At 51.2% G+C, this 14,931-nt stretch overlaps 1 protein-coding gene and 2 pseudogenes across 1 annotated transcript in view; 1 reads left to right on the top strand and 2 right to left on the bottom strand.

Annotated features, from left to right (window-relative positions):
- Positions 1-10,643, bottom strand: part of LOC135273121 (uncharacterized) — a 26,841-nt gene extending 16,198 nt beyond the window's left edge. The window contains exons 1-11 of the mRNA XM_064372044.1: positions 10,605-10,643; positions 10,455-10,483; positions 8,248-8,334; positions 5,535-5,635; positions 5,023-5,324; positions 4,090-4,279; positions 3,706-3,781; positions 3,266-3,418; positions 2,017-2,605; positions 1,780-1,875; positions 402-798 (exon numbers count right to left, since the gene is read on the bottom strand). Of these exons, the coding sequence (XP_064228114.1) occupies positions 2,581-2,605; positions 3,266-3,418; positions 3,706-3,781; positions 4,090-4,279; positions 5,023-5,324; positions 5,535-5,635; positions 8,248-8,334; positions 10,455-10,483; positions 10,605-10,643 (1,002 nt within the window). The 3' untranslated portion in view covers positions 402-798; positions 1,780-1,875; positions 2,017-2,580. The remainder of the gene's footprint in view (positions 1-401; positions 799-1,779; positions 1,876-2,016; positions 2,606-3,265; positions 3,419-3,705; positions 3,782-4,089; positions 4,280-5,022; positions 5,325-5,534; positions 5,636-8,247; positions 8,335-10,454; positions 10,484-10,604) is intronic.
- LOC105704845 (beta-glucuronidase-like) overlaps positions 9,608-14,931 on the bottom strand; it is a 35,020-nt pseudogene continuing 29,696 nt past the window's right edge.
- LOC105710764 (uncharacterized) lies at positions 13,442-14,185 on the top strand (annotated as a pseudogene).

The raw sequence follows: 14,931 nt of genomic DNA, 5'->3' as shown, positions 1-14,931 counted from the left end.
GGATCACTCGAGGCCGGGAGTTCAACCAGACGGGGCCACACGGTGAGAACCCATTACTACAAAAAATATAAAAACTTCGCAGAGTGTGGTGCACACCTGTGGTCTTACCTACTCAGAAAGCTGAGGTGGGAGGATCATTTGAGTCCAGGAGTTTGAGGCTGCAGTGAGCTATTACTGAGCCACTGCACTCCAGCCTAGGTGACAGAGCAAGAGCTCGTCTCTAAAGACAATTTAAAGAGAAAAAATTTGGCCAGGCGCGGTGGCTCACGCCTGTAATCCCAGCACTTTGGGAGGCCAACGTGGGTGGACCCTAAGATCAGGAGATTGAGAACACCTTGGCCAACATGGTAATACCCTGTCTCTACTAAAAAATACAAAAATTAGCTGGGTGTGGCACGTACCTGTAGTCCCAGCTATTGTGGAGGCTGAGGCAGGAGAATTGCTTGAATCCGGGAGGCAGAGGTTGCACTGAGCCGAGTGCCACTGCACTTCAGCCTGGGTGACAAGAGCAAAACTCTGTCTCAAAAAAATATTTAAAAATTAGGCTGGGCGCAGTGGCTTATGCCTATGATCCCAGCACTTTGGCAGGCTGAGGTGGGCAGATCACCTGAGCTCAGGAGTTCAAGAGATCAGTCTACTGAAAAAAAATACAAAAATTAGCTGCATGTGGTGGCACACATCTGTAATCCCAGCTACTTGGGAGGCTGAGGCACGAGAATCACTTGAACCTGGGAGGCGGAGTTTGCAGGTAGGAGAGATCACACCACTGTACTCCAGACCAGGTGACAGAGCGAGACCCTGTCTCAGAAAAAAAAAGTAAATTAAAGAAACCCTGAACTCAGTAGCAGATACTCCCTGTTCCTCCTAGCAGCCTTGCCCCACCTCTACAGTGACAATTTGTGTGCCCTTATTTCCCGCCAAGTCTGACAAACAGAGGTCCCAGGGAGTTGACGAAGAGGAGGGGTCTCTGACAACACGTGGAGACTCCTCAGCAGCTCCTCCTCCAGGTCTGCAAGGAACAAATCCAGACCCAAAGACACCAGGTCCCAGAAGCCAAAGCCTGGGATGAGGCCAGCAGGAGGCAGCCTTTGGCTCTGTCTTTCCCCAGATGGGCAGGGTGGGGACACGGAATGTGGGTGTGGGAGATGTGGGGAACAGGCAGGGTGGGGAGAGACTCTTGCTGCTCCAGGCACAGCCAAACTAGTGCCTTAGTTTGCTTCCCTCAAATCTGCAAAGGGTGAGTTCTCTTTCTTTTTATTTTTTATTTTTTGAGACGGAGTCTCACTCTGTCTCCCAGGCTGAAGTGCAATGATGCAATTGCAGCTCACTGCAATCTCTGCCTTTCAGGTTCAAGGGATTCTCCTGCCTCAGCCTCCCAAGCAGCTGTGATTACAGGTGCACACCACCACATCTGGCTAATTTTTGTATTTTTAGTAGAGACAGGGTTTCACCATGTTGGCCAGGCTGGTCTTGAACTCCTGACCTCAGGTGATTCACCAACCTCTGCCTCCCAAAGTGCTGGGATTACAGTCATGAGCCACCACATCAGGCCCCACAAAGAGTGACTCTTCCCTGTCTGCTGAGCTAGACTGGCATGGGAGTATTGGGGCCTGCAGGAAATGCCCCATTCCTGGCTGCTCTGCCTCGATCCTGGAGTTCTGCAATACCCGTGTCCCCCAGGGCCTGGCACCCCCACCCTGTTCACCCCTGTCACCTAGTCTGCCATTCAGGCTGCCATCACACCTCTCTGCCCCCTTGGTGTCCCTTGGGAACTCACACCTCTGTCGGATCCACCATGGTCCTGATGAGCTCCCAGAGGTGGCTGGAGAGCATGGAGCAGGTCTGCCACATCCACAGCCTGAGGTCCGTGACCACCTGTGCCAGGAGGAGGTGGTGCTCAGGGAGGCCGACGAGCTGATTCCCTGGGGAGCCAGGACCCTGCTGAGCTCTAACTGCCCCCTGGGCTCCCCAAGGTTGGGACAGCACGGAGCAGGGGGGTAGAGGGGCTAGAGGCACCTGGTCATTCCAGTTGCATCCCGTGTGCAGCTTCCCAGCAATTTCGCCAATGAGCTCTTGGAGGTGAAGGGAGGCCCAGGGTCACAGTCTATATGCCCAGAGGAGTCAATCCAGGCAGGGCAGCATTCATCAGCCCTGCCAACCCCCCTCTCTACCCCAGGGCCCCAGGTCTTGCCCAAATCTCTCACCAATTCTGCTTAGCCCTGTTGTTCCTTTTTTTTTTTTTCAATTTTTTGTAGTTATGGAACCTTGTTGGGTTGCCCAGGCTGGTCTCGAACTCTTGGCCTCAAGTGATCCTCCCACCTCAGTCTCCCAAAGTGCTAGGATTATAGGCATGAGCCACCACAACTGGCCCACGTCCTGAGGTCTCCACTGCTGTCTGCCAATGGCGAAGTAAACAGAACGATGGTGCTAATGCTCAAAGTGGCCCGGGGCCAGGTGGAGACGGGAGGCCAGGAAAGCAGTGGGGCTGCAAGGGTCGTACCTTCAGGCGGCGCTCGCTGGCTGTGTGGGTGTCCTCATCGTTGGGGTTGAGTCTGAAGGTGCCCTGGGCCCGCTTCTCAGTCACCTATAGCAGGTGGCAGCAATGCTGGGGGGCAGGTGAGCAGATATCAGAAGCCAGGAGAGTCCCTGCCCTGGTCCCACCCTATCCCTCACGGCTGACTGTCCCTGTCCAGGAGCTGAGTCCTGGAACCACACCCTGGGAGGGGGCATCTCAGGTGGGGACACCTTCACTCATGAGCCATGTGGGCATGAGGGGTCATTAAAGGATGGAGAGAGGCAGTCATCAAGGCACACAGTTAAACAGCACTTGAATATATAATTAGTTCAACATGAAACCACAGACTGGCAACACTGTACTATTTGCTTAGGGATTTGGTGGGAGCCTGGGGCCACAGGGAGGGGCCTCGGGTGGGGCTTGGGCCACGGGGAGTATCTGGTAAGCTGCCTGTTCCTTGAGTACGATGTGTACCAAGGGGAGCTGGAGTGAGGGCAGCTCCATGGGGAAGGGACAGGATTGCCACCCTGAGCTGTGTGACCTTAGGCAAGACCCCTCTACTCCAAGCAAGGTCAACCACACAGGTGATTTTGGGAGCCAGTGCCCGCTCAGACAGTCTGGATTTTAGCTACACAGGTGGATAGGAACCTGTAAAGGTTTAGAGATGCTGGGAGAACCTTTTTCCTGGGAGAGCTTCCCAAACAGGGAACAAACAGAGCCACCCTGGGCCCCGCTGAGAAAGGATTCTACCGGAAGCCCTCACCACTGTCTTGCTCCACGCTGGTGGTCATGGTGATGTCATCGACGCAGGTGGTGGGTGTCGTGAACAGAAGCACAGACCGCTGCAGTCTCACCGAGCTGAAGTCAAAGTCTGTGTTCTGGACAAAGTAACCGTTGGGATATCTAGGGTGGGAGAACTGTAATTTGCTGGACCCTTGCTGTGGGTCATTTAACCTCAGCTCACATGTCTGTGGCCTCCCCAGATCCAGGCCCCTCCACTATGTGAAGGCAAACCTGTCCCTAGCAGGAAGACCATGGGGTGGAGCGGGAAGGTGGGGGCGTGTGGTGGAGGCAGGAGGGTACCCACTTGCAGGTGTCGGTCATGTAGCGGAAGATCCCTGGTGGCTGGGTGGAGGGAGTGTGTTGTTGACGGCAATAGTGACAGGGAGGCGGGAGGGCAGGGGACCCACCTGGACCAGGCTGCTGATGTTGGCCTTGAAGGGGAGGTAACCCCCCATGCTCTAGCGCATCGACCCCGTTGACCCACTGCAGACACCGGAGATATGGGGAGGGGGCAGCAGGTCAGCACATGAGGAGGGGTCCTCCTATTGGGCACTCCCTAGTAACCTGCAGCATAGAGCTGAGGCCTGCCAGCCAGACGGGAAAAATGGCATCCCAATGGGGTAGAGTAGGCCACCTATCCCCCTACACAGGGCACAGCCTCCAGGGCAGAGCAAGGAAGGGCCCCTCACCGGCCCATTCCAGGAGACAGGCTGTGGGTGGCACCTGGGACTCCCATGCTGTTCAGCAGCCACACCCACCCACCTGCCCTAACTGCTCCTGGCTGCACTCACCACAATGGCATAGGAGTGGGCACTGCCAATCCTCAGCACCACTCTTGTGTGCAGGTCCTGGGTCCACCACTCCGGCAGGGTCACTTCCCGTCTGTACCACATCCAACTGACAAAATGCCACAGCCGTCAGTCCGGCCGGGCAGATGTTCTTGAAGCTGGAGAGAACCTGCATGTCCAGGGTGGGGCCAGACTGTGGAAAGAAGGGCGGAGCTCAGCTCCTAGGCCCCCAAACAGATCTGGGACCAAGGTACATTCCTGCCTTGGCAGAGCTGACCTCGGGATGTCTAAACTGTCCCCTCCTCCCCATCCCCGGGTCCAGCTCTGTGCAGCGCAAGGCACTCTGGCCCGACTAGCGGAAGGAGTGTCTGGGTGGCTCATGCCTGTAATCAGTCCTTTGGAAGGTCAACATAAAATGATGGCTTGAGGCCAGGAGTTCGAGATCAGCCTGGGCAAAGTAGTGAGACCCTATATCTAAAAAAAAATTTTGTTTTAAATTAGCCAGGCGTGGAGGCCCCAGCTAACTTGCAAGGCTGCGGCGGGAGGATCGCTTGGGCTCAGAAGTTAGGATTGCGCCACTGCGCTCCAGCCTGGGCGACAGGGCCAAGCCCAGTCTCAAAAAATGTTTTAAAACTAAAAATCAACATTAAAAAAAGGGACACTGCCAGGGCTCAGCCTTGGCCTCGGGAGGGGGCTCGGCAGGGGCGCTTCCTCCTCCTCCCGCCTCCTCCGCCGCGGTCCTCCGGGGTCCCCTCCGTGCCCCACTTCCCCAACCCCGCGCTCCCAAGCCCACTGACCTTTAACCACCTCTGGGCCCCCAAGCCCCGGGCGCCCAGGGGAAGGAGCCTGCGAGGCGGTCCGGGCTCCCCCACTCCCTCCGCCGGGCTTCCGCGCGCCTCCCGGCCCAGCCCCGAGTACCGCAGCAGCGGCCGCTACCTCTGCTCCTGGAAGCCCCGGCGGCGGACGTCGGAGAGGTCGGCGCGGAAGCTCCAGAGGCCGTCCAGCTCCTTGCGCTCCCGCGACGGGCTCTCCCGGGGGTACAGCATCCCGCCCTGCAGCGCCAGCGCGCAGCCACACGACAGCGGCCCAGGCCACCGCCGGCCCCGAAGTCAGGCTTTCCGCTCCTCCGCTCGGCTTCCAGGTGCGGGGAAAGAAGAAGCGCGGGAGGCGGCCGGTGGGCGTGTCGCTTGACGTACTGAGGCCGTCGGCGCCATGTTGGTTGAGGGCGCGTGCCAGGTCTGGACGGGAGGGGGAGCCGGGTGCTGCTGGGTGAGGCCAGGGGCTGGGAACCCCGGGCTAGGCCTTTGGCGAATTGGGACCCTCACACTCAGCCCCAGTCAAGAAGGGCCAGGTCTTCTCCCCACTTCTACCCAGGCTGGACGATCCAGGGCAGCAGGCCAGGACAGAACCCCTGAGATCTAAGATTCCCCAGTTTCTTCAAGGAGTACCTCCACTCGCTTTCCCCAGCGCAACTCCTCGGAGCAGGCTCCAGTGGAACCTCTTCCATGTCTGCCGCGTGCAGCGGTGGCTCTCGCCTGTAATTCCAGAACTTTGGGAGGCAGAGGTTGGTGGATCACTTGAGGCCAGTCTGGCCAACATGGCGAAAACCGATGTCTACTTAAAAAAAAAAAAAAAAGAAATAGCTGGGCGTCGTGGCGGGCACCTGTAATCCCAGCTAGTAGAGATGCTGAGACTGCAGAATTGCTTGTACCTGGGAGGCGGAGGTTGCAGTGAGCCGTGATCATGCCATTGCACTCCAGTCTGGAGAGAGACTTACCTCAAAAAAAAAAAAGAAGGCCGAGGCAGGGGCTCAAACCTGTAATCCCAGCAGTTTGAGAGGTTGAAGTGGGCAGATCACTTGAGGTCAGGAGTTTGAGACCAACCCGGTCAACATGGAGAAACCCCATCCCTACGAAAAGTACAAAAATTAGCCAGGTGTGGTAGTGGTCTCAGACCAGCTACTCGGAAGGCTGAGGCAGGAGAGTTGCTTGAACCCGAGAGGTGGCCATTGCCGTGAAACGAGATGGTGCCACTGCACACCAGCCTGGGCGATAGAGTGAGATGCCATCTCAAAAAAAAAAAAAAAAAAAAAAAAAAATTATTAAAAAAACTTTAGAACAGGAAGGAAAGGAAAGGAAAGAATGAGAGCAAAACCTGGAAGAGGGCCAAGTGGGTGACCTGAGAAACCAAGTGCCCAGCTAGACCTCTTGACTCGGGGTTTCATAGCTTGGCATCCTTCTGGGGTCTTGCCACTCCTGATTCCTTAGCTTGGGGCTCAGAACACACATTCTTCTCAGACCATAAAATCATTCTCAGGGTACACATCAGTTACAGCTGTTGGGTGCCCCTGCCATACAGAGGGGGCCCTCAGGTCCTAGGAACACCACCTGGATGCAATTGTTTGCACGATTCCTCCCCATCCCCTTTTTCATGTTCGGCCAGTCTTCTGAAAATGGACCTTATACATACTGGAAATGGAGTCCCCAGTGTAGTGAAATAAATACATTCTAGGCACTGACAAGGCCTAAAGGCTTCTCGGGAGGCTGAGGCAGGAGAATCACGTGAACTCAAGAGGCAGAGGTTGCAGTGAGCTGAGATCATGTCACCGCACTCCAGCCTGGGCGACAGAGTGAGACTCCAACTCAACTCATAAATAAATAAAGGGAGAAACTTATGTATTTGTCTCTATATGTATGACGTGTATATGTTATATGAAAAAATGACATTTCTCTTTATAAAACAATCTACATATTTAATACATTAATTCATTAGATATGTATTTTATGTACATTATATATACACATATAAAAAGGAATTTATTATGGGGAGTAGAATTTATTATGGGAAGGACCTCTCCCGAGAGGCAGAAACTGTTGCCTCCACCACAACTTCTCTCTTGGCTCATTCCAAGGTTGGCCAAACTGGGGAAGTGGGTGGAGATCGCCCTGCATCCCCCCTCCTCTGCCTAAGTGTGTCTTTGTAACGTCAGCTGGCATCATACAAAGGGCAGGAGAAGCAAACACCCAGAACTAGTTTGCTGGTCAGAGATTCCTTGAGTGTCTGTCCTCACCCAAGCCTGCTCTGTGGGTCTGTGTTGTGAAGCTTGAGTCTTTGGAAAGAAATGGGAAGGAGGGGGCGGGGGAAATGTTACCACAAGAATGCTTCTCATTCCTCTGTTCTTGTTGGGTCCTGTTTTGGGGGAGGGTGGGGGTTGAGGGAAGCGTGACCTTGTGTCTTTGTCAATAAACTCATTTACACAAAATGAAAAAAAAAAAGGAATTTATTTCTTTGCTGTTCTGACACTTCCCTGGTCTTCTTTTCCCTGCTGGTTCTGGTCTTCTCTCTGATTCCTGGAGGTAGCCAGCCTCTAAATCCATGGAATTTCTTGAATGATAGGCCTGTCTGTTACTCATGGTGGCCACCCCAGGGTCACACCTGAGTTCCTGCTAACCAGATGACTTGGCCAAGGGGCCAACCACACCAGAAAGACCAACCATGTGATTTGAAGGTTGCAACTTTGAGCCACACGATGTCAGTCCGACCTCCAGAAAGGAACTGAGGGGCTGGAGATGGACTCAATTGCCTGGCCAATGATTGCATCAACCCGCCTGATGTAATAAAACCCTTGGACATGGAAGCCAAGGTGACCTTCCCTGGTTGGTGATACACATCAGTGTGCTGAGAGGATGATGTGTCCTGAGGACACAGGAATGTCATCTTCAGGACCCTCTCGGAGTTTATACTATGTGTCTCTGCTTTTGGCTGGGGTTAACTTTTGTCAGTGTTTCTTATATAAAACTGTAATGAAAATATCATGCTCGGCCAGGCACAGTAGCTCATGCCTGTAATCCCAGCACTTTGGAAAGTTGAGGTGGGCAGATCACCTGTGTTTGGGAGTTCGAGACCAACCTGGCCAACACAGTGAAACCCTCTCTACCAAAAATACAAAAATTAGCCAGGTATGATGGCACTCACCTGAAATCCCAGCTACTCGGGAGACTGAGGCAAGAGAATCGCTCGAATCTGGGAGTCAGAGGTTGCAGTAAGCTGAGATTGTGCCATTACACTTTTGCTTAACAGAGTGAGACTTCATCTCAAAAAAAAAAAAAAAGTATCTTGCTTTTCTGAGTTCTTTAAGTTGTTATAGAGAAATTATCAAACCTGAGGACACTGTGGGAATCTCTGAATTTGTAGCCAGTTGGTGAGAAGTACATGTGGTCTGAGGACACCCAAACTTGCAGCTTGCATCTAAAGTGAAGGCAGCCAAGTGGGGGCTTGTGGCCTTAACCTGTGGCATTTGAGGAGTTGACATCAGAATTGTGTCACACAGGCCAGCTGTGATGGCTCATGCTTGTAATCCCAGCACTTTGGGAGGCAAGGTAAGAGGATCACTTGAGCTTGAGTCTGAGGCTACAGTGAGCTATGACCACACCACTGCACCCCAGCGTAGGTGACAGAGCAAGACTCCATCTCCAAAAATAAAAAAATTGCATGGCACAGTGCCTGTCTTTAATGGCTCAAATGTTGCAGGAACTTTCTTTCTTTTTTTTTTTTTGGAAGACAGACTCTTGCTCTGACACCCAGGCTGGAGTGCAGTGGCACAATCTCTGCTCACTGCTACCTCCAATTTCCAGGATCAAGTGATTTCTCCTGCCTCAGCCTCCTGAATAGCTAGGATTACAGGTGGGCACCACCATCCCTGGCTAACTTTTGTGTTTTTAGTAGAGATGGGGTTTCACCATGTTGGCCAGGCTGGTCTGGAACTCCTGCTGGGATCACAGGTGTGAGCCACTTTAGAAACTCTAAAAAATAAAAACGTTTAGAGTATTGTTACCACCTGGTTTTCTTCTCTCAATATCTTTCCCTCATTTCCTGCTTTAAAACTCAAGCTTAGGGGCTGGGCATGGTGCTCATGCCTGTAATCCCAGCAATTTGAAAGGCCAGGGTGGATGGATCACTTGATGTCAGGAGTTTGAGATCAGCCTGGCTAATATGTTGCAACCGTGTCTCTACTAAAAATACAAATGTTACCTCAGCATGGTGGCACACACCTGTAGTCCCAGCTTCTTGGGACACTGTGGCAGAAGAATGGTTAGAACACAGGAGGTGGAGGTTGCAGTAAGCCAAGATTGCACTACTGCACTCGAGCCTGAGCGACAGAGCGAGACTCTATCTCAAAAAAAAAAACAAAACAAACAAACAAAAACCTCTAGCTTGGGATTGGCCTTCTCTTCTATTTTTTTTTTCTTTTTAAAAACATTTTTTACAAATAGATGTAGATGCTATGTTGCCCAGGCTGGTCTCAAACTCCTGGTGTCAAGTGATCCTCCTGCCATGACTTTAAAAGTGCTGGGATTATAGGTGTGAGCACTGCACCCAGCTTTATGTTTTTTTCTACATGAAAAATAACACAGGATTATCTTCCAGAGCTAATAAATATGTTCAAATAACCACAACCCCATTAAGGAAAAATGTCACTTGATAGCAAATAAGCAATCCAGAGCAATATGGTTGCACTCTGTAAAGGTAAAAAAAACTTCATCTTTATTACATTTCCCCAAGACATGCACCACACTGTTCTCTTGAAAACACAAAGTGCATGTCCTCCTTTAAAACACATCCTCTTTAAAGTAACATACAAACATGTCAATATGAAGTAAAAAATCACATCTGAATTTTCACATTTCAAAAACATACACTTAACGTCAAATAAAAATTTATTTTTACAGGAATTTAGGGGAACTACCACGTAGCTTCATCATGCCTGGGGCCTTTTGTGTCACTTAAGATCTAAACTTGTAACCATGCTAGCTGTGTTTCTAATGTGACAACATCACAAACCACCAGTCCAGAAACCTGATCCATAATCCCACTTCCTAATGGTTAAGTCTCATGCTGGGTCCTCAACGTGGTTAGCTGCACAAGACATAAACCAAATCTTCACTGAATCCTCAACCTGCATCGGTTACTCAAGTGCATCAATCGTAATGAATCTACCGGAACTCAGTATTTATGATGATTTTTGAGACGGGGTCTCAGACCGGAGTGCAGTGGCAGGATCAGGGCTCCCTGCAGCCCCAACCTCCCAAGCTCCAGAGATCCTCCCTCCTCAACCTCCTGAGTAGTTGAAAATAGAGATGCCTCCCACATCGCCCAGTTAATTTGTGTATTTTTGTGGAAAACGGATCTCACCATGTTGCCCAGCCTTGAAGCTGGTTCAAGCAATTGGGTTCCTCAGATTTCCTAAATAGACCACGATATTCTGCCTTGACTCCAGGGGACACAGATGTACCTTCCCTCAGGCCAATGATCTCAGGCCTCCATGGTCCCTGGAGCTCTAGGAAAGGAGGGCACAGTCTCGAGCCCACATCCAGTTCTCTGGGTCATAAGCCTGGATCTGGAAAAGGAAATGCCCCTTGAGAAGACGGGGACTCCTCAGATGTCCCTCCCTCCCCTCGTCCAGCCTCCAATCCACTTGATTCCTCCCCACCTCATCCACCTCCCCACACCCCACTCACCTCCAGCTCCTCTGGGGAAACCCAAGCTCTCCAGTGCATGGAACAGAAGAAATGGAACCGAAGCTTCTGGAACAAGGGTCACGGGGAGCAGTTCTTCCCATACAGGAAGTAGAAGATGGCTTGTTTGGGGGCCTTGTCATCCTCCTCCATGTCATTGGCCAGGTAGCTGGGGGCAGAAATCAGGTTGCTGCTGAGGGACACCACCAGGAGAGATCTCCAGCTGAGGTCAACTTCCCAGAGAGGAGGGCAGGGGACTGTCCTCAGCTCAGGACTGGTACTCACCCTGCAGAGAGCCATGCCTTCCTCAGGAGGGACCTGCTGGACAGAGACCTGCTGAAAGGTGTCTTTCACACCTTCAGGATGGAGAGAGACAAAAACCCAAGGTGGTTCATGCTTGGAATTCCCAAACTTTGGAAGGCCAAGGCAGAAAGATTGCTTGAGGCCAGGAGTTCAAGACAAGCCTGGACAACACAGCAAGACCCTTGTCTCTAATAAAAATAGAAAAAACTCTTAGCCATGCATGGTGGTTCATGCCTGGAATCCCAGCACTTTAAGAGGCTGAAGCAGGTGCACTGCTTGAGACCAGGTGTTTGAAACCAGCCCGGTCAACATGGGGAAACCCATCTCTACTAAAAATACAAAAATTAGTCTGGCATGGCGACACACACCTTAGTCCTAGCTACTCAAGGAGCTGAGGTGCAAGAATTGCATGAACCCAGGAGATGAATGTTGCAGTAAGCCAAGATCAGGCCACTGCATTCCAGCCTGGGAGATGCAGTAGGCCTCTGTCTCAATAAATAAGTAGGCCGGGGCCAGGCACAGTGGCTCATGCCTGTAATCCCAGTGCTTTGGGAGGCCGAGGTGGGTGAATCACAAGGTCAAGAGTTCAAGAGCAGCCTGGCCAAGATGGTGAAACCCTGTCACTACTAAAAATACAAAAATTAGTTGGATGTGGTGGCAGGCGCCTATAATTCCAGCTGCTCAGGAGGCTGAGGCAGAGAACTCGAACCCAGGAGGCAGAGGTTGCATTGAGTCAAAATCGTGCCATTGCACTCCAGCCTGGGTGACAGTGAGACTCCATCTCAAAAAAATAAATAAATAAATAAGTAGGCTGGGCACTGTGGCTCACACCTATAATCCCAGCACTTTGGGAGGCTGAGGTGGGTGCATCATGAAGTCAGGAGATTGAGACCATCCTGGTTAACATGGTGAAACCCCGTCTCTACTAAAAATACAAAAAAATTAGGGGAGCGTGGTGACACACACTTGTAGTCCCAGCTACTTGGAAGGCTGAGGTAGGAGAATTTGTTGAACCCAGGAGGTGGAGGTTGCAGTGAACTGAGATCACACCATTGCACTCCAGCCTGGGCAACAGAGTGAGACTTTATATCAAAAAATACATTAATTAACTAAAAATAAATAAATAACTGTCCTGGTGTAGGGGCAGAGCCCTGTAGTCTGAGCTAATCAGGAGGCTGAGTTGGGAGGATTGCTTGAGCCCAGGAGGTGGAGGCTGCTGTGAGCTATGATCTCACCACTGCACTCCAGCTTGGGGGACAGAGCAAGTCTCTGTCTGAAAAAAAAAAAAAAAAATAGGATACATTGATATTTTGCCAAACTCTGCCTTCTACAGGCATCTAGTCTAATGGTACTGGAAGAAATCAGGGCAGATCACCTAATCCCAATGTCACATTATAATAGGATGTAACTGGAGTGCTGTGGGTGTGCAGAGGTGGGAAGATGAGGGCAGGCATCACAGAGGCTGTGGGGTGAACTGACTTTAAGGAATATGTCATTCTCCTCAAAACCACGTGTGCAGGACCCCAGACAGAAAACACAAACACAAAGTCGAGTCGAAGGCATTTGGAAGGAGTGGTGAAACCAAGCCAGGAAACACAAAGAGGGTGAGCCGGTTTGGCTGTAGAGAGATTGTAAAGAGGGTGGAATTGGCACTGTGACCCTGGCCTCGATTTCAAAAGACATCAGCTAAGGAAGCTGTTCAGATGGGCAGTGGGGGGTCGGACCTGGGCTTTGGAGAGATGTTCTGACTAAACTAGGAAGTCCCCTGGCTTAGGGAGAGGCTCCAGGAGACCCCAGCAGGGAGCATTTGACAGTGGATTCAAGTGATGCCAGGGGGCCTGACCTGTGGCCTCTGTCATGGGAACCTAGAGGAGGATGATGGACTGTTGCATTTGGGGTTGATGTGGGAAGGAGAGACAGAGGGACCAGAAATGGCTGTCTGCTGGGGGAAGCGTCATGTCTGCTATGTTTCCTCTCCCCTTGAGGGGTGGTTACAATTCTTTTTGTTTTACTCTTTTATTTGTAAACTGGCGTTTGAGCTTGTTTTTTCTTTTTTTTTTTTTTTTTTTTTCTTTTTTTTTTGGCTTTGTTTGTTTTTGAGAAAAAGTCTCAGTCTGTTGCCCATGCGGGAGTGAGTGGCTCAATCTTAGCTTACTACAACCTCTCTCTCCTGGGTTAAAGCAGTTCTCTTGCCTCAGTGTCCCAAGCAGCTAGGATTACAGGTGCACATCACCGTGTCTGGCTAATTTTTGTACTTTTTTAGTAGAGACAGGGTTTTGACATGTTGGCCAGGCTGGTCTCCATCTCCTGACCTCATGTGATCTGCCCACCTCAGCCTCCCAAAGTGCTGGGATTATAGGCATGAGTCTGCACCTGGCCTGAGTTTGTTTTTAGATAAAACAGTCTAAAAACACCATGGTATAATGCTATCTTTTCAATACACAGAGTAAAGAGAACAAATAGGTGAAAGAATAAATGAAAGATTGGAATCCCACTTTCCCCCACTGTCCCAAGGTGTTGGACATTGACGAATAGGAGGAAGAAAGCCACTCACAGGGCCAGGAAAAAATGAATGCATCGGTATTGCCAGAAGAAGAGGCTGGCAAGGCTAAAATATGCTATGACCATAGCTAGCAGTACTGATGGAGAGAAAAGAACACACAGAGAGAGAAGTCACATCTTGGAAGAGGAAGATCCTGGAGATGGGGCAATGGGGGCTGGGGAGAGGTTGCCCATCAGAGAAGGGACCTCAGTGTTGGGGTGACTGTGCTTATTTGGAATCTGTGGGGTGGAGGGGTATTTGATGGTGGGATGCAAGTTTGAGGAGCCAGAGGAAGGGATGTGGGTGATGCACCCAGGATGGTGAGCTCCAATGGGATCTTTGCAAGGAGTGTATCTACATTGGCTGGTGTCAGGAGGGTCTTTTCTGTGCCAGGCAGAGAACTTTCCCAAAGTGCTAGGAGTAGAGAGGCCAGGAGCTTCAGGGCTGCAGTCGGACTGTGGCCCAGGGCTCAGATCTCAAAGGACCCATAGGAGAGGGAAGGGCCGCTCAGTCACTCTGCAAAAGACCTGCAGAGTCCCAAGGGAAATGCTGACAAATCATAAAAAGACCAAGAATAGCCAGGAGTATTGGCCAAAGCCTGTGGCCCCAGTACTTTGACAGGCAGAGACAGGAGGATCACATGAGCCCAATAGTTCGAGAACAACCTGGGCAACACAGCAAGACCCTCTTTCTACAAAAATTACAGAAACTAGTGGAGCGAGGTGGCCTGTGCCTGTAGTCTCAGCTACTCAGGGTGAGCCAAACCGGCTCACCCTCTTTGTGTTTCCTGGCTTGGTTTCACCACTCCTTCCAAATGCCTTCGACTCGACTTTGTGTTTGTGTTTTCTGTCTGTTTGTGTTTTTACCTGGCTCTAATTGAGCCCAGGCAATTAGAGGCTGCTGTGAGCTATGAGCATGCCACTGCACTCTATCCTGGGAGCAAAACTAGAATCTGTCTGAAAAAAAAAAAAAATGGTGGGCACCAAAACTGAAGACCTTGGGAGCTGGCCGGGCACAGTGGCTCATGTTTGTAATCCCAGCACTTTGGGAGGACAAGGCAGGCAGATCACCTGAGGTTAGTTGTTCAAGACCAGTTTGGTCAACATAGCAAAACCCTCTCTCTATTAAAAACAAAAATTAGCCAGGTGTGGTGGTGCACACCTGTAATCCCAGCTACTTTGGAGGCTGAGACAGAGAATCATTTCAACCCTGGAGGTGGAGGCTGCAGTGAGTCAATTTCATGACACTGCCCTCCAGCCTGGGCAACAGAGCAAGACTCTATCTCAGGAAAAAACAAAACTGTGGAGGCAGAGCATCAGGTGGGAGATGGTGAAGGAGAGAGAGAGGGGAACTGTGGGTGTGGAGGCTGCGCCCTCCCCTAGGCTGTGTTGGAGCAGGAACACAGTTACCTGGAGAACAACCTTACCTTGTCCGACACCCTCAGATCTTTGTCCCAGGCCAGGAATCTTTTAAGGACAGGATCCT

This window comes from Aotus nancymaae, unplaced genomic scaffold (assembly GCF_030222135.1).
Source record: "Aotus nancymaae isolate 86718 unplaced genomic scaffold, 86718_ANA_hifiasm-v0.15.2.pri h1tg000267l, whole genome shotgun sequence".
NCBI lineage: Eukaryota > Metazoa > Chordata > Mammalia > Primates > Aotidae > Aotus > Aotus nancymaae.
This window is presented reverse-complemented; position numbering and strand designations above follow the sequence as displayed.